Source organism: Protopterus annectens, chromosome 10.part0, assembly GCF_019279795.1.
Source record: "Protopterus annectens isolate FY-2018-M chromosome 10.part0, PAN1.0, whole genome shotgun sequence".
Taxonomy (NCBI): domain Eukaryota; kingdom Metazoa; phylum Chordata; order Ceratodontiformes; family Protopteridae; genus Protopterus; species Protopterus annectens.
Genome location: NC_056744.1, coordinates 281,629,654 through 281,650,133, shown reverse-complemented (window position 1 = coordinate 281,650,133; position 20,480 = coordinate 281,629,654). Strand labels below are relative to the sequence as shown.

General features: G+C 35.6%; 1 protein-coding gene across 1 annotated transcript in view; it reads right to left on the bottom strand.

Annotated features, from left to right (window-relative positions):
- The window catches only part of GRIN2C (glutamate ionotropic receptor NMDA type subunit 2C), a 3,426,271-nt gene that overhangs the window by 2,201,235 nt on the left and 1,204,556 nt on the right, over positions 1-20,480 (bottom strand). Inside the window, exon 3 of the mRNA XM_044085160.1 lies at positions 18,137-18,732. Within this exon, the coding sequence (XP_043941095.1) occupies positions 18,137-18,732 (596 nt within the window). The remainder of the gene's footprint in view (positions 1-18,136; positions 18,733-20,480) is intronic.

The window sequence follows — 20,480 nt, the reverse complement described above, 5'->3', positions numbered from 1 at the left end:
CTCACGCAACCCACACGCAAGTTCTTAACCTGGTCTGTGACATTAATAGAACTTGTTGGCAGGATAGATTTGTGCCCCAAAGACGCCCCCTTCTGTGGAATAGACTCCTGCTCCATGTCAAGTAGAGTACCTCTCTAGCCCTCTTTAAGTGGAACCAGGATGAATGGATGACAAACAGAAAATACATCCCTGGGATCCCACTTGTTTCCCTGCTGGACAGGGGAAACAGCTGCTGACTTTGAGCGAACATGGGCAAAATTCTTGGCTAGGCTTATAAGGACCTACGGGCCAATAGCCTAGTATCATCCTATGAACCTATGAACATATGCTCACAGGGAGAATAGTTTATAGAAGCAACTACTGCATTATAAACTGTACTCAATTTGATTATTGGCAGCAAAATGACAGAGTACCATTAATGAAGAAAGGTTTTGTGAAAAAGCCTGTTTGTGAAATTTGCTTCCTGAAACGGTATATAGAGCACTTTACCTTTAACTGCACCTTGTTGAACCAGATTAAATATATTACTGTGAAAGCTTTGTGATTTAAGGTTTCTCAAGAGAATTGTAAACAGTAAATAGTTGAAAATATGTCTGAATAGCAAGGTATAATGTTCAGTATCACATATAAAGTAAAATTTGAAGTGCAGAGTTTTCCTACAAACTGTGCTTGTTTATGCAGTTGTGTGTTTAGTTCGCACAGATATACAGATACATACACACACACACACACACACACACACGCACACATGCACAAACGCACACATGCACACACGCACACACGCACACACACACATATACACGCACACGCACACATGCACACACTCACACCTACAAACACTGCATACTGTGCTATGTGTGAATCTTAGAATTTCTGTTACAAAGACAGCATTTGAAACCACATCTCAAACTCATTGAGTGCAAATTGGACATGGAACAAATTCTCTGAGCTCAACACTGGATTGATATTTTATGTAGGAAATCATGGACAGTGTAGTTTCTAAGTGTGTACTGGCAGATTCGTCTACTCTAGATGTATCTCTTCTTCTTCCTGCTTTTGTGCTCGTGGAATTGGTATATATAGGTTTGGGGGATGTCAAGGCTGTCCTGCCTGTAAACGTGATTCCATGTACTTTTTCATTTGATTAAGCTTTCAACTAGTTTTGCTCAGCAAGTTGCTTTCTTACCAAGTTTTAACTTGACAAGTTACAGTGAAAGTGTTTGAAATATGCGATGAAGAAGAATATACTTGGGGCCACTGCCATAAACATTATAATCATAAATCTCAACTGTCCTATTTCTTCAGAATGTCCAGACCTTTTCTCATATTCTTGTCTGTTCCTTATAAAATTTGTGGTTCTGGCAAATCACTGAGGATTGACGTCAATAAGTAATGACAGATATTTGGATTTCAGACATAATGCATGCTAACACAAATCCTGTTTTTCTAACAAGATCCTAAGCTTATAACAGCTATATGTAAAACCTGTCACTATTTCTGGGCTTTTCTTCCCTCATTATTTTAGCCTTTGTCCAGATTTCTTGAGATAAGAGTTCAAGAGACATGATGATAACCATCTAAAGTACTGAAATCTCCTACAAATTACAAAGCAAAGAATAGTTTTATGTTAAGTATGTTTTATTGAAATGACTAAGAAAACATGTTCAACATAGCATTGTGAAAGTTACCACATTTACTTTACTTAGAATACCTCATGTTCTGCCTTTAAGGAAGATACTGATTTGCTTTAAACATAATTATGTAAATCTTTATAACTGCTGAGGTCAGCAAGATTACTAACATTTTCTATGTTGTGCATCTTTAATAAATTGCATACTGATAGTTTCCAAGTACTTTTGTTGAATGCATGCATCTGTTATTTTATAAAAGTTTTTGCCTTCTCATTTTGCTAAAAGGAAATAACATTTTACAGGGATATGAAAAACTTACAAAATTATGAAGGAGAGTAAAACCGATGCTGCTTATCTGAAGATTTACAGCTGTTCTACAAAGTGCACATTTCATTGCTGTGATTACATATTTTCATTAGGAAAAAATGACAGTAGCAAACGTATCAACTGCACACCAGGGTAATTTTTATTAATACTAGAAAATGAATATGCTTACTATATGTGAAGAAAACTATGTCCTGACTATGTTTTACCACTGTAATAATCCGCAGAAACAAAAGATACCAAAAGACTTGATTGTGTTACTTCTTCCTCACTTGAGTGATAAATTTATGAATGGAAAATAAGTCCTGTCTTCTACCTTTGGTAATCAAACAGGCTGTCCATACTATAATATGAGCTGAAGCTCTTTAATTTTATTTCTTGCCTTGTTATTTATGCCTAGCAGGAAAACAAAGTAAGTTATTCATGTTGTACCATAAGATGGAAGCAGGACTGCACAGCTGAAGGAACCTTACCCTACTACATCTGTTCCTATGACCAACAATTACTGTGAAACATTGTGTGTGTTCTAGGAAAGCAATGTGCATTCTCAATAAGAACTGGAAAAAAATAAACAAAATAAAAGCACCCCAAAGCTACCAACATATTTTTTAGACTACCATGGTAAGACGATAGGGAAAAAAGAAACTAATGTCCATAGGTTCCTCATCTTTGTCAAACTGAGAAAATACTTCATTTTGAAACAGTTCACGACTCAAAAATATATGTATGTATGTACACACACACACACACACACACACACACACACACACACACACACACACACACACACACACACACACACGCACACACACACACACTTCCTCATGCAGTTTTGTGTAACTATTATTTATTTATTTATTTAGTGACAGGGAAAATCTGACTGAGTCGGGAACCCATTTTCAGTGGAGGCCCTGGGAGAAAAGCTCCACAAAATTTTCTACATATATATTTAAAAGTTGCAGCAAAATTGTACATGAACAAGTAGAAATGCTTTATACATAAATAAGTAATTTTCCATTTAAATGACAGTGCTACGTTGTCATTACATTTCCATTGGAGTCATGGTACAGAAGAACAGAAGCTGGTGATACACTAAAATAACAGTGCTATGTAGTGGTTTTATTTCCACTGGATTAGACGTACAGTACAAGAGAAATAGGTGATATGGTAATGTCATGACAAAGACTTAAGGATGACATCAGTAAGGTAATAGATGATAGTTGATGACAGTTTAAATAGCTGATATGAATAAGGTGTGAGGTTGGGGTATTGAGGTAAAAAGCATGAGGTTGGGGTATTGAGATTAAGATGCATCAGTGCTAGTGGTTTGGGTTAAGAGAATGGATAGTGAGTTATTTTATTAGTAGTGCATCAGGGTGGAATAGAGATGAGATAGGAGATAGGCACAGGGCCTAAGTATTTGGGTGATATCAGAAGAAGGAGGTGTAGTGAAAAGGTGTTGGAAAGGAGAGGTATCAGGAGGAAAGATGGAAAAATAGGGGTTAGATAACATCAGAGGTTAAGTGATGTGAGTGGGGTATGAGGGGTAAGTGGTTGAAGTAGGATAGTAGAGTTGAAGGTAGAGGTTATCTACTGGCTCTGCAACAGGGACAACTAGGTGAGTTAAGAAGGTGATTTTTTAGTGTAATTTTGAAATTTTGGAGTCTATCTATAGAACTGATATTTGTAGGTAGAGTGTTCTATAATTTTGAAGTAGCATAGGACTGTAGGCATTGGCCGGCTCTTTTATTGGGTCTGTGTACTATTATTAATTATTTATTTTCAGAACAGAGGGTTCTGGTAGGAATGTAGGTATGCAGAATGGGTTTCAAGGCTGGACAACTTTTGATTTGTATATTATTTTGTGTGCAGTAGTTAGTTGCAGAAAGTCTAAGTAGTGAGGGGATTCAAGCCAGTTAAGTTCTGTGAGTGCACTGCAATGGTGAGAGCTGTAGGTTGTACCTGTGGCACATTTAGTGATCTTGTTACAGCAGGACTCAAGTTTACGTTCGGGTAGTGTGTGTAGATTGGTGAAAATGGGGACTGTGTATAATAAAGAGGGGGAGTAGATACATAGTGGCTAGAGTTCTTCTGGTTAGGGTGTCCATGTAATTTTTCTGCCAGTAGAACTTCCCTAATTTGGAGTGTGTTTTTTTAATAGAGTTTTGTATGTGTTGGTTAAATGTGAGTTTGTTGTCAGTGATTATACCTAATAACTTAGCATTTGTTACAATTTTATTTCTGTCTTGTTCTGTGAGTATATTTTAAAATCAAGTGGGGCTGTTTGGGGTGTGAAAAGTAGGAATTTTGTTTTGTTGGGGTTGAGTAGTAATTGTGCTTTGTTGAGCCAAGATTCAATAGAGGTAAAGGCATTTTGGGTAAATTGGAGAAGGTGTTGTATATTACTTGAGGAGGAGATGATGTTAGAATCATTGGCGTATTGGATAATCTAGCTTTGAAGGGAGGCAGTGTGTAGATTATTAATAAAGATATTAAAGAAGGGGTCCCAGAATGGAACCTTGTGGGACTCCTGTTTTGTTAGTCTGGTATTTTGAGAGACAACCATGCAATTTGATACATTTTTATCTGTCGGCTCGGTAGTTAATGAACCATTGTAGGGAGGTTTGTGAACAACCTATAGAGGTGAGTTATTGTAGAAGTTTATGGTGTGAGATGGTGTCAAAGGCTTTTGACAGACCTAGAAGTATTACAGAGGTAATTTGTCCTGAGTTTATTAACTATGTCAATAAAGGAGAAAAGAGCAGTTGCTGTGCTATGTGATAATCCATTTTGGGTGGGTGCAAGAAGTTTATTATGTATGAGGTGGTTTAATAGTTACATGTATACCTTTTTTGAGCAGTTTGGATAGAAGGGAATGGATAGAAATGGGACGCTAGCCAGTTAGTTTGCTAGATTTTTCTCCTTTGTACAGTGGGGTTATGATGGATTTTTTCTAAGGTTGGCTATGTAGGATTCTAAGATTGATTGGTTAATTAGAATGCTGACAAGATAGGCAATTGCATCTGCAAATGTTTTTAAATATTCAAAAGGAAGAATGTCAGAGTAAGTGGATCTGAGTTTTAGTTTGAAAAGGACTTTATGTATTAATGTGGTAGGTATAGGTTGTACAGAGAAGAGCGGAGTGTGAGTGCTTGGTGTGAAAGTATTTTGGTGGATGAGGGGTGAAGCTGCGTTACTTTTGTTGGATGTATCAATGGTAGGTGTAGGTGGAATTAAATTGTCTGTGGAGTTAGTGCTTGTAGTGAAGGTGGGGTCTGTAACTAATTTAGTAATGCTATCAATAAACTGGATATTAAACTTAAATGCTATGTGGGCTGGTGTCTTATCTGTGGCTGGAGATGGGTTTTGTTTGGAACCTGGGTTAAGAAGTGTTGAAATAGTTTTCAGAAAGAATTGAGATTGTTTTTATGGACAATTAATTGTTGTGAGAAGTATTTTTATCAGAATTTGCAAGTTTCTTTGCTTTGTTATGTAATTCCCTATAATTTTGAAGAGTGATTACATTTTTTGTTTTTTTGCCAATCTTTTCAAGCTTTATCTTTGGTATATAGTATTTACTTTGTGGACTTTGTTAGCAAGGGTGCACAATTCATTTTTTGTTCTTTTTGTTCTTTGAGGGACTAGGTTATTAAGTGTGTCTAGGAATAATTTCTTGAAGTGGTTGACTGCATTATCTAGTGGCAGGGTTTTTAATATAGACTAGATGAATGATTTTAATGTGCAGTTAAAAGTTTGTGGATTAAAGTTTGTTAAGTTTCTTGATGTTTTGCATGTATATATATATAGGTCTGTGGGGGCTGATGCTATTAACATATGTGGGCAAGTGGTCACTTAAGATGTTAGGAAGTATACCAGAATTAGTGAATTCTTAGGGATCAGAGACTAGGATCCAGTCTAGGGTAGATCCTGGGTTATTATGTTTATGCATTCTAGTGGGAATAGTTATGACTTTTGTAAATTTATAAAGGCTGATACTATTAGCTGGAGAATCAGTTTTTAGGTTTTGCCAATTGATATTAAAGTCACAAATGATTCCTGTCTCACAGAAAATGTTTTCTGATATCCAGGAAAGAATGTCTTCAGGTATGGGGATGTTTGGGCCATGGGGTATGTACACTACTGCAATGCATAGTTGTTTGACTTTGTTTACTTGTAGAGATGCAATAAGGATTTCAGCTGTACTGAATGTGGGAAAAGATTTGTCGTAAAAGAGGATTGTCTAAGTACTAGGATATATTAATGTTACTCCACCTGCTTTCTTATGGGTTCTATCTGTTCTTAGTATCATGGTGGTAGTATTTCTGTGTCTTGAATGTAAGATTTTAACCAGGCTTCAGTTACTGCTAATAGCTAATATCTCAGGGGAATGCTCTACTAGCTATACATGGAATTCTGTTATTTTGTTGCAGGTGCTATACATATTGAGGGTGATTAGTAATAGCTGTTTAGTGGAGGGGAATTGGGGAGAGGTGAGAGTATGAGGGAGTCCAGGGATGGGGTAGAATTCTCCACATTGGATTAGCTTGTAGTGATGATGGAAGTGTTGGTTTGCATGCATGTGTTTTTGGTTATATTTTGCTTTTTTGTATAAATGTAAGACAGGTTTATTGGGGGATTGTAGTATTTTCAGCTTTGAGAAATTTAAAAACTTTGGTTTGAGTAGGCTAGCTGATATATCTGAAAAGCTACTTGCATCATTTTCAAAGAGCTTAGGCATAGTGGAAGTTTTTTGTATTTGGATTTATTCAAGGGAAGTGGTGTGAGTAACTAATGTGAGAGATAGGGATATGGATGTTAAAAGGATAGTGAATTGTATACATTCTGTCATTTTTGCGGTGTGATTTGTATAAATGGGTAGTATAAGAGGATAGGGTATGGGGCTGTGAGAATGAACAAGGAGGGTATGGGTGGAGCAAAGTAAATTTAAAGTAAGATAGATCTGCTGTGTTTGTTAATGTAGAGATATTTAGGAGGTAGAATGCGATAATTTGAGTAATTACTGGAGGGTAGGTAGTAGGTGGTAGGAGATAGGCTAGGATTATGTGGGGAAGTAATAACAATAAATATGAGAGAAATGGGGGGTAGGTGGGAATGGGGGTAGGCCAACAGAGCTGAGCTACAACTTGTTCGGTGTTGTTATCAAAAGACTATCAGTAAGTACAAACAAGTAAGTTTAAACAGCCTTGGGTACAGATGATTAAAGCTTGAAAACAACAGATAGATTAATAAATGTAATCAGGCATGATTGGGAGAAGTATGACGAAAAAGCTGGTGCTGCAGAGGTTTAAAGGTCTAGCAAAGTATGCGTTAAGAGAGAAAGTCTTTGGGGCTGGAACAAGGAATGTTTTACAATTGCCAGTAAGTTAGAATGGCCTTATAGTAGACAAAAGAAGGTATTACTTTGTTTACTGGTCTCAGGTTAGAGGATAGGTGAGCACAGAGAATGAGAATGAGAAGAGAGCTTCTGCAGGTACTAGTGGTATGCAAGAGGCAGTGGTAAATTGCAGCATTGCAGTACAGTCAAAAAATAAAACAAGTTTAATGTACATTAAGTTGCTTGACTAGATTTGGGCTTTTTTGTGCTCCAGATGATCAAAGGTTTCTCTGATGTGGTATAGGACTTACTGTGGGTAGTTCTGCTGGGTGGTAGTTAGCGTGAAGGGCAGTTATGCAGGATAATGTCACTATAAAAGAGAAATAAGTTAATTCATTTGGACGATTCAGTTGTACAGCGGTAGCATTGTTGCCTCACAGCAAGAGGTTCTCCGGTTCGATTCTCGGCTGGGGTGCCTTCTGTGTGGAGTCTGCATGTCCTCCCTGCATTCGTGTGTGTTTCCTCTGGGTACTCTGGTTTTCTCCCACATTACAAAGAAATGTGTCTGGAGCATTTCTCCCTGGGCCTCCAATGAAAATTGGTTTTGTTCCAAGTCGGACTTTCCCAGTTAACAAATGTTAAATAAATAAATAAAATAAATAAATAAATTAGTTGAGGGAAAAGGACTGTAGAGTTAGATGGCTAAAGTAGTATGCGTAGAGACTAGAATGGACAGCAGGGTAGTAGGATATAGGAGAGACAGGTGGAGCAGAGAGATAGGCTGTGTGTTAGTTTCAATACGAAATGGAGAGCTGAAGCTTATATAGCAAATTACAGATGTCCTGCATCTAATTAGAAGTTCAGTACAGTGAATAAGGGTACAACATTCTTACAAATTCTTACCTTGCCGATTTCAGGCAAATAAAAGCATCAACAGTGTATTTGAGAATAATGCTTATAGGAAGAAAGCTAGCATATTAGCTATTGCAAGATCCTGTCCTTTCCTAGTTTTAAAAAAATTGTATTAGAGGTGCACATTCCTGAGAGCGAGTTTTCGCATTACTGATGAGCAAGATGCAACTGAACGCTTTTAGACAGTGACTATCAGTTGAGCATGAATAATTAAAACAATGATAGAGTACACATACTAAGCATTTACGTGACTAGCCAGTGAAAGCAATGCCGAGATTGTTGAGTGCTCTAACACAACAAAAAATACAAAAATGACCATTGAACTTTCCTAAGAGCACTTCAACAATATCATGTGCTTAGCTAATGTTAAAAACAATAATTAGAGGTGAACGTTCCTGAAAGACAGTTTTTCATGTTACTGATGAGTAAGATGCTATTCAATGGTCGTAGATGGTGACTAGCAGTTTAACATGATAATTAAAACAATGAAAGAGTGCACAGTCATAAAATACCATGCTTTTTGTGAACAACCAGTAAAGCAATACAGAGAATGTTAAAAAAAAAAAAACTCTAGTGCAGCTGTATTTACAAAATGGCTGTTTCTGCTTTCTTAGGCATGCCTAGACAGGAATAACTGTTGCAACTAATTATACAAAGCATACGTCTCGCAAATATACAGGTGATGGAAAGCTAATATGAAGGCACCAAACCAATTATTGTTTAAACCGTTTATCTCACAAATATTTAAATAGTGAAATGCTGATAAGAAGGTGGGGGGAGGGCACAGAAAGGATTAAAAAATCAGTTGATAGAGTATAGTTTGCACAGTACCGTTAGTTATTATGTTACGTTATTATGAGGATTGCTAGAAATCTAGGCACAGACTTAAATTGCACAAATGGATGTAATGACACTGAAGAAAACTCTTTCACATTTGCATACAGATGATACCTTACATTATACAATGGACAACGGACTTGTACCACCAGAACTATAAAACAGAATTTGGGAAAATGTGTCTAAAACTTGCACTCTTTGTAGGCTTCTGCACTTTCAAAGTAAAAACTTGAAGAGCACATAAATTTAAAGATAAAGTCCTTGTGGATAAATTTCATTTAGGACTGTGCAAATCCTCCTTCACTGATCGTCAGACAGTGACTGTTAATGGTACTTTTTGATTTCTTAAATGACTATGTACATATTTAAAGCTGAGAGCTCCCTATATATAGTCAGGAGGAGCACACTTTGTATTTGCTGTCTCTTCCAAGTCATACCCTTCCAATCTACAGACACTGCAAGTAGGAACAAAGGTGCTTGAAAGGTAGGTACATCCAGCTAAAACATGAAAATCTAAATAGCATAAAATGTCAATACAAACTAAAATAGGACTCTTCCCACTTCCAGTAGGAATGTTGAATAGTATTCAAAAACATGTTTAAAAATAAAAAGTGGCAAAAATAATGAAAAATATAAGTACATCATTAAAGAGATACTGAAAAATATATAGACTTTCAAGAAATGCAAAATTCTGCACACAAGGTAATTTATTTTTTGTTACGCAAAAGAGAAATGTCAGATATGTATCACTTTTTTTAAATTATTGTTGCTACTAGTATGTTGGTCATGTGGTATGGTTTTCTGTGTACTAGACAGCTTCAGAATTAGACAAGATAAAGGAGATTCAGAAAATTGTGTGAAGGAGTTAATCAAGTCTGAAAAAGAAGACATGCCTCCAAGAATAGGGGCACTCTGCTCAGGAGTAAATCACTTTTGAAAATAGGAAAGCTCCTCCAAAACAGAGACAGTTGAGAGGTCTGGCTAAATTCACTTCTTGTTGTGGCACTGACTGTAGATGCATTTTTGTCTTCCTTTTTTTACATAATCGAGACTATTTTCATTCTGGGAATGGAAGTATTTTTTTTCTTTGCTTTATCTGCTTATAGTTGCTGTTGATGTGTTAGTGGCAGCAAATTCAAGTAAGTCCGGCTATCTGCTGAACAGATCTTATTGCTGTGGTGATTGTACTAAACAACAATTAAAAAGACTCCATTTATTAAATCAAGTAGCCATGTTTCAGGGGCATTTGCATTTTTGTATAATATGCTACATATACAATGCAATGTACATAATAAACAGAAATATAAGAGGGACAGATTCAATAACATCTAAACTAAGTGTACACTATATGAATCCAAGAACATCCCTAACACATTTTTTGTGCTTTCTAGTCACTCAGAAAGATTACACTAAGTGTGAATGTACTACATTTTCTGGTTACCTTTATGCTATGTTGTAAAAAGCAGCGAATGGACCACAACTCGAACTAGGAAAATAGTTTAGTGACAAATCCACTTTACAAAGCGAGTCCACAAAACACAAGGTTTTTACGAACTAGGAAAATAGTTTAATGACAAATCCGCTCTACAAAGCAAGTCCACAAAACACAAGTATTATCAAAAGTTTTTTAAAGTTTTTTAATGACATCAGTTATGTATTGATATTATTATTAATATATTTGAGTAATGTATAGTAGTGTGATAGTTTTAATATGTTGTTTACACATAGTGAAATGAGGTGAGATCAATCAAATCACGAGAAGGTTTTTAGCATTGATGCACTTGCACTTTAAATATGAGGAAAGAAATTGTGGCGCCAAAAAGTTTTTAAAAGGATGGTTTCTAACTGTTGTAATTGTTCTGAAGAATTCTCCTTATGCAGATGAAAGCGCTTAACCTTGCATTTTGTGGACTCGCTTTGTAGAGCGGATTTGTCATTAAACTATTTTCCTAGTTTGTAAAAACCTTGTGTTTCGTGGACTCGCTTTGTAGAGCGGATTTGTCACTAAAATATTTTCCTAGTTCAAGTCGTTGTCCATTCGTTGCTTTTTACAACATAGCATAGACGGTGGGTTGCCATCTAACTGTTGGTGTTTAAGGTATTGTTTCATTCTATTTCGTGCACGATACTGGTTACCTTTATGAATCCCTGTCAATATTTAAAGCTACAAGAAAATCAGTAGTAAAACTAAAATTAGAAGGAAAAGGAGCCTGCGTTGTCTGTTCACTCAGAACGGTGTACACTTAGTGTACGCTTAGTGTAGGTGTTTTTGAATACCTGGGAGAGTCGGTCATGTTACCATATACAGATCCCTTAAGTTATCACTGTATAATTTCACATAAATACTGTAATGCATCTACAGTCAGACAAAAGATGCTGTGTCACCAAATACTAATACACCTACATTTTATGATGTACATATCTGGAAATCAAAAATTTAAGAAGACACCTTTCATTTCTTTACATTTTGTTAATTAACCAGACCCTGGTTATTATATTTTATGCTGACATAAATGTGATGAGTCTGGAAAAACTACATCGCTTTAGAGATGGACCTGAAATCACTTTACAAGACTATCTAATGTATTGATGTCAAGTTGTCTAGTAATGACAGTACTCTTGAGACAACACTGTTGCTTTTATTACTTGACACAGTAATAGACTAAAGTTTAAAACTGCATTCTGTTTTTGGCAACCATAATAAACAAATGCATGCTTAAGTGCTGAGCAGTCAAAGCAGTAAAAATATTTGATGGTTTTGTAACTCCTAAACCAAATCCACAAAGTAAGGCCAGCACAGAATTTTCCTTCACTGAAAGATCACAGTAGTCAAGATCAAAGGAGTTTTATGAGAATTGTGAAGCTTCATCTGAGGCTGTGAAAAAGATTAGTAAACATTTCCTTAGGCTGTTAACATTATCTGAAAGAATTTGGGATTAACTAGTACAGAAGCATATTGTCTGCTTATAATTTTTACCTTTTCTTATTTTGACTTAAAATAGAAAGAGATCGATCACATAAAATATATTTCTCTATGATTTGCTTTATTAATTAATTTGATTTGTGACAATTCTCTGATATGCGTGTCTGCCTTTAATTGAGTATAAAGCATCACTAAATACATTACAACAATGAAACTCATTTAAGTTATACTATAAAGCTACTTTATGTGATAGGTAAGCATAAATCGGGCCATTAAAAAAGGTCACCACCACAAAATATCGATAGAAAATACACCTTTGCATGTTTGCAGACTTATAGCACTAAAATAGGAACACTTGGCCTTGGCCTGGAAATTAATTTATGTCAAGTTCTACTGGGTTCATAATAAAATTTTAAGTATTACTTAAATGGAACTCAAAATGTCATAGAAATAAAAGGCAAACTAAAAAAATGGTGCATATGTATAATATTGTAAACAACAATACCATACAGGGCACAAATAACGGCATTTTGCAAGGGAATGCAATCTGCCCCCACACAACTTAGTGTGATTACATCACCTCCACACTCCTGGTGCTTAACAGTATTAGCTCTCAGGTTGCATAAACCTGGAGTACAGAAAAAAAAGTAAATTAAAGGAAAATAATCATATTCCCCTTTACTCTGAGTTATTTGACCCCATGTTGACAAAACAACATCTGACTTATTGATGTATCAACAAGCTAAGATTTTGCTAAATCATACATTTTTTCAGAGTCATTTTTCCCCATGTCTGCTGACCATCAAGCTTCCCAAGGTGGAGCCTGAGTCCACTTATTCCCCTGAATTGAGGCAGTTATGCTCTAAATGTATGAGGGGAAAAAGACATTCAGGGGAGCTGTTATATAAAGATTCATTCCAGTATTTTTGTGTCTTTACAGGGTTCTGGGGTAAGAGGACATTTATAATGGCTCTGTTTTGCCCATCTTCTAGTTGAGGTGAGGCCCACAATACTTCCCCTATGTTAACACATGCTCCTATACACTCACTTTTAAGACCACAGTGAAGCAACAGCTTGGTGAGCCAAAAGCCTTCCATCAGAGCCTGCATTTATGTCATCTCCCCTCCAAGAACGATTTTTGGAAATATTCATTCTATCCACCCCTCTCCAGAAAAGCATGCCCATCCTCACCTTCCAGTTCCCTTAAGTACCCATGCAGGTCACCTGGTCTGTAGTCATGGCTTTGTCTGTCCATGCCACTAGGTGTGGCACTTTGCCAAACTTAAAATGACACTTCAACTGGTAACCAAATAACATAATACATGACATAAGACTGTGTTGCTCTATCACTATGGCTAGGCTGTTCCACCATTCATTAGTAAGTGAAAGCCTAGCAGCAGCTATAAGCAAACTTTAAGAAGATGTATAGCAGCAAAGGAAACTTACTTCCTAATGAGACTTACTGAATCTTACAAATTGCTTAAAACTTCTGGCTTTATGGAAGACTGTGCTCAACATGGAAACTAATCTGCATAAATCCAATACTAAATGCATGTCATGTTCTAACCTATCAAGTTTAATCATACTGTTTCAGAACCTGTCTTTACTTTATTAATGAAAGTGTTGTGAGATTTCATGCAAATATAAGAATGTTGTGTTTGAAAATCTGAATCACACAGAAAAGATGCACAAAGCTGAAACAGCTCGATCATGGTTTAACTTGTGCATATCAAGGTAAGGAACATTTTGTAAGAATCTTAATTCTTGACTTACAGACACTGAAAACAGGGAAAAAATCCCTTGAAAAGTAGGAACATCCAGCTAAAAATCTGGGTATCTAATTAGCATAACATTTAAATAACAAAGTCCCACTTCCACTAGGAATTTGGCATAATACTCAGAAATGCATGTTTAAATAACAGAAAGTGACAACAATGATGGAAAAATAGATATACATTATCATACAGACACTGAAGAATTTGTAGACTTTAATGAGCTGTATCACAAAATTCTACTACACAAAGTCATTTATTTTTACTTCGGGAAAAGGAAGATAGAAGATGTGTGTCCTCTTTCTTTAAAATATTGTTGCCAGTAGTATGTTGGTCATGTGTGGTTTTCTGTGTAGTAGACACCCTCAAAAAATCCCATGTAATGACAGGGCTTGAGAAAATTGTATGAGTGGGTAAATGAGGCCTGATAATAGAAACACACCTCCAAAACTAGGGACATCCTGTTCAGGGGTAGGTCAGGTCTCAAAATAGGACCATTCCTCCAAAACAGGGATATTTGAGAGGTCTAGTAGATATGAAAATAGCGTCCAGGTTAAATAATGTTAAATCTGGGTTTACTGTCTTTTAATTGGTTCCCTCTGAATCGGTCATTGTGAGAATAGGGGACTGAGTACTGGTGAATAGAACTCATTAGTAGCGCATGGCTTTATCATATTGCCTTATATCATCTCAACTCCAATATACCTTATAAACATAAGTAATGTTCCAACACAACAAGCAGTGGGCAAATGCAATATAATTCTTAAGTTTTGTCTCTCTACTGATTTCTATATTAATTGGTCAATATTCAACAACTGTGCAATACACATAATCTAGTCATTACAATATGAATTACAAATAAAACTGATATTGCAAAAGGAATGGCATCGGTACCTTCAAGACAGATATTCTAATAGTACAGTCAAAACTGTTGATGTTTTTCCTTCAACATGGCATAGTCTACTGCTGATCATCTTAAGATGAGTTGCAATACTATTCATGACTTAAATGATAGTAAGGGTAGAATCACCCATGATTGGTGAGATTTACCCATGAAGAGAAAGCCTGAGATCCATTTGTGAGATGATACGTATTAGTATTATACAAAAACCATACTTAAATGATATGATTTGTCTTAAAAACAAATACTTTTCATAGGAGAATATTTTCAGACTTTGTGTAATTTTGGTAAAAATATTCTTGAGGAATATTTGATGGTCTGTACTGTCCATAAACAACTTACGCTATGACTTTTTATGTAATGTAATGAAATTTAAACAGAAATAAGAAATGCTTTTAATGAGGTGCTTAATGTTACAAGATTCCAGAACTATATTTATATTTTAATAGACGATTTATTAACTTGCTATGGGTCCTGTAATACATGGTAAGTCCAATTCTCTTTCCTGCTTATCAAAATTTATATTATTTATTGTAGTTTACCACCATTAAACTGTTTCCATTTGCCCATTCAAATAGTAATATAATCATAGAAATATGTTAGAAGTAGTGTGTAATTAACAATTTTCTGGACTATAACGAATTTCCATAGTGTTCACAGGTTGATATATATCTCATCTTCACTTATGTAAACATTTATAGGCAATAGCAAAGAAAATTAACAGGTTATGAGTTCTGGATGATTTTACAACTTACCTATTAAAAGCTGCCCCCATTTTCTTTTATCACCTCTTCCAACCATCACAGCTTTCCTTGAATTCTTCTGCTGATTTATGCTCCACTAGCCACCCACCATAATGCTGCGGAATCCTATCACCATCTTGATGAAGAGTGATGAAGAGTACATCATTTTCCTCCTGTTATCTTTCACTTTTGAACCCCTATTTCACTTATTTTATTTATAACAACATCTCCACTTGTCCTCAGATGTAAAGAACAAACCTACCTCACCAACAAAAATCTCAATTATTTTCCACAATATGCATGATCAGTTCCACAGTCTTTCTACAAATCTCCGTTGCTGTATTTCCCTTTCCTATTTTCATAGCTTCACTCTTCTCACTTGCCAATAGCTTGAAATCATATTCTATATAAGTCTTCCACCTAGGACTTCATATATTACAAGAGATACCCTTAGGAATAGTGCATACAGTAAAATAGTTTTTATTTTCGACAATTTTGCTCTTTGTCATGCAATCAATCATTCTTTTGGTCTTTTTTTAAACCCTCTATCTATTAACCATCAGACCTATGTGCCCATTTATTCTTCGCAAAGACAAAAGCTGTCAAAGGTCCATTCATTCATTTTCCCATAAAAAGAGTGACAATTATAGGACCATCACTCAGACAGGCATCCAAATCTCCCCCATGTCTCTAGGAGCTTCTAACACCTCTTTGCAACTTTTAAAGTATATTAATTATGCCAGACTATGGGGCCAGAGAACTTCCCTGCATTACTGCCACCTAACCTATATAGCTATGCCACTGCATCCCATCCCCCTGACTCAGCATCCATGGACTGCATTACCCCGCCAAGCAAAGAGACAAGTAGAGAGCCAGGCCATCTCCCTTTCCGGATGGTGAGACATATGCACCTCACTCTCACCATCTTACCCCCTCTCAATACAACTCCTTTTTTGAGTGTTTTTATTTAAAAATGTTATTCAAAATTTGAAGATTACAGGTGAACAATATAATACGTACTTTAAATGAATTTATGTAATACATATTGGCATCATCACAGCAAGCATTGAGTAGAGGTATATTAACTTCAAACAAATTTAAATAAATTCCAGTATCATATGAATATATTGACATAAAACCTCTATAAGAAGACAGATGATTATTTAGTCTCTTGTAGCTAATGCATTTATTTCTCTGAAATGTATGTATATGTATATATATATATATATATATATATATATATATATATATTATTCTCTCCTTTCTTGTACATTTTTGCCTTGTAAATTCTTCATAAATCCAGTATAACCCTATATAAAATGTATACAATGTTTTTTACTTTTCACATAAAGAGGAAAATTGTTGGAGGTACATACTGCAATTTAACAGAAGATTAACAACACCTTTTCAGTTATATAAGTTTAAAAAAATTCAGTTAAACAGTAAAAATATTTACTGACCTATATGGACTGAGAATAATTTTAATGTGCCAACATCTTTTTAAGTACTCCATCTCAAATATGCTTAGTATTATTATAACTGTGTCTTGCAAAATCAACAAGATCAGAAATCATCTTCAGTAACTTCTGGTCAATATACTTCATTCTCAGTGATTCCTTTTTCATTCATTCCTCCAAACCTAGTATATACTCAATGGCCATTTGTGAATGGCTGTTAAGTTTGGCCTTGCCACAGTGAGACAAAAATGGCTAATAAGCGTCCTAAGTCATTGATTTGTCTCAACACAAATTCACATAGATGTACACACACACACACACACACACACACACACACACACACACACACACACCACACACACACACACACACACACACACACACACACACACACACACACACACACACACACACACACACACACATACACACACACACACACACACACACACACACACACACATTTAATATTAAAATAACTTCAACTTTTTCCTTATTGTATGCATTTTATTGATTATATTAATTTATTTGAAATACAGATACAAGAAAAAAAGAGGCAACTATCTGAGATTTTTTATATGAGATATATTGTCTGAAATTTAATTTCTAGAATTAATTACAAATTTAAACACATAATGAAATAGCTTTTGCCATTAGTGTTTCTGCACTAAAATTATGAAACAACATCCTGCATGAAGAACAGGTAATTAGCAAGAGTGTTTTCCATTGTTGGTGTAGCTAAATTGTTAGCCCTAAATTTAATATATTGTAGTCCTTCTTCTGTTACACCTCTTCAAATTCTCATTGAAGAGGCCAGAACCTGGGTAGGTAACTACAGAATTTGGTGCCTCTTGATAAATCTGCAGGCAAAGTACAAGAAAAGCTCACAGCAACCTGCCTGGAGTGGTGTGCTTATTCAAAAAGACAAGACAAGATAACACCTGCTGAGGAACACTATTGTATCCGTCTAATAACCTCTAATGCATACTTGTTTAAAAATACTACTGCCATTTACAAAGACATACAGATTCATGTTTAGCCAGAAACAAAACTGGGTACTCGTTTCATAAGAGCAGTTCATACATATTCACAAATGCTATGTACATTATCCTTTTGTATAAGTTCAGACGTTTCAGACAAATTATTGTTTTCAGAATCTGCTTTTTGTGCATATCCTGATAGTACGATTTGCATAATTTACTGGAAATATACATTAAATGATTACGTTGCCTGTGTAAACTGTTTTTGAATAGTACCATTTGATTATTTTAGCAAGAATATAAACTAAATGATTCTCCTACCTGTATAAAGTATTGTTGAGTACCAGAGGGCCAGGCGATGCCTTGCAGTCAGTATTCATTCTTGGGAGCTCACTGTGCTCATGCAGAAAGGTCTCTGCTCCTTTAGCAATCAAAGCAATCCCATCACGAACACGCTGCCGCAAATGCATTTTCCACCGGTCTGTCATAACACTGATCAATCCAACAGGAAATGATTCAGGAGGGTGTTCCATGTTCCCAACCACTAGGCTGGGGATAATCCAAACATAACCAGGCCCAATCAAGCCAGCATCTCCTGCAACTTCGAACAGGTACTCTGCCTCCTCACTGGAACAGTACACAATCAGGACTTGGGCATCGATTTGCCTCAGGAGACGTTGTGTTTTGGAAGTACTCTCCTCACGGGTCATCTCAAAGGTCAGAGTATCCTGCAGTTCCCAGCCAAAGAAACTGGTGTCAATAAATGATGTAACATGGTCAATGAATTCATGGTAACCAGGGTAAAGGCTGGTAATTATGGCAAATGAACCCCAGTCATACTCCTCAAGTACCTTGAAAATGACATTGATTTGCTGTTCGATTGACGCCCCTAACTGCAGGAAGTTAGAACCATGTTCCTGAAAAGAAAAAAAAGATAGACAAATGTGAAATATGTGAAAATATATGCAATTTCCCATCTATTTTTTCCATAAACAGACATCAATGTGAAATGTGGTGGTTATGAATTAATAACATGCAATAATTAAGGAGATTATTTAAACTTGTTTCCATGATAATGCATTTAACACAACTTTTCAAAGTATGTATTGGCAAAAGGATGAGGAAATGATGTTAGATTATCAACAGCTATTACTGACATTTTATCAAGTCATGCATAATTTGCAGAATGTGGTACAGCTGTGCATTTTCCATTTCAACAGTAAATGTTGCCACATTTAGCTAGCTTTATCATTCCATTATTTAGGAAAGCACAGCTGCTATTGCAGATATTCAGTAAAAGTTATCAATAACAGGAGTGGCATTAGTGTGTATGTTGAAGACATGTGGTACAACAGAATGTCATTTCCATCATATGCAGATGGAATATTCTTATGTGCCTAATTATCATTTCAAAAGAGCCTTGCTGCATTTGTATCATACTTGAAAATAGGTCCCATGTTGTTTGTAGATTTAGAATGTTTATTCAGCAGGACTGAAAAACAAACAATCTAATCATATCCACTCTCAAGGAAAAGGTTTTGTGTTTCCTAAGGATGAAAAAGACATTATATATTTCATGTCCTAAAAATTTACAAATCTCAAAAACCTCAGTTTCTGGTAAGGAAAAGTTCTCAATCACATTTTCCATAAATAAGTGTTGTCTGTCTCCTTCGCAAAACATGACATTTTCTTCTTTGCATCCAAGTTACCATTCATTAGATGAATTCTTACCCTCTGCAACTTTCTTTGAGTGCATGCCTTTTGTGAGTGGGGGTGGGGGATCTTTACGACTGGCAACAATGTATCTTGCTTGCTTTCTAATCTTTTTTCTCATCAAAGGGTATGACACAGCCCATGTAAGTGTTCAAAATATACTGTATACTATACAATCATTTTTTTTTCAAATGGAAATCATAAAACATTGCTGAATCAGTGTCAGTGTTTACAATATTTTTGCTCTACAGGACATTATTCATTCTTATGAAGTTACATGTAAAATGTTAACTTATGAAGAAGGATGTAAACATTTCCTTGCCATTCTGGTAGTTATTATGGAAAGGATAAGGTACATTATAGGGTCTAATTCCAAAAGATTTGCTCTCAGTGTAAGTGACCACCTGAGAGCAAGTGTTTTGGAATCTAATCCCTATAGCAAGCCTGTTTATAGATTGGCCTTGTGATGATATGAACAAGTGCCAGCATAGCCAGCTGGGGTTTTGTAAAGAATATCAAACTGATTTATACATGAATATCAAACTGATTTATACAAGATGCTTGTGTTTCAAATGTTTTAGAACTGTATGTCATTTGTATAACAAACTGATTTTGTACAGATGCTTATGCTAAAAATGTATTTGTGAGCTTTTCTTGTGTTGAAATGTATCAACAGTGCACCCTGCTGAAATGAAGAGAAATGTACCTATATTACTGCAGCTGAATTAAATGTATATGTTTTAACATAGGATGCTCTCACAGCAGATGTTAAATTTAAGAAAAATAAGGGAAATGTAAATAAGCTGTTAAACTATTAAAACAGCACCCAGCACAGGACTATAGTGACGCTTAGTTTAAATAGTCTTTTTCTTTATTTGTATGAGTTTTTCCATCAGTGTTAATTTCAATATTTTCTGTGATTTGAACTCTGTGATTTACTGTAAATATATAT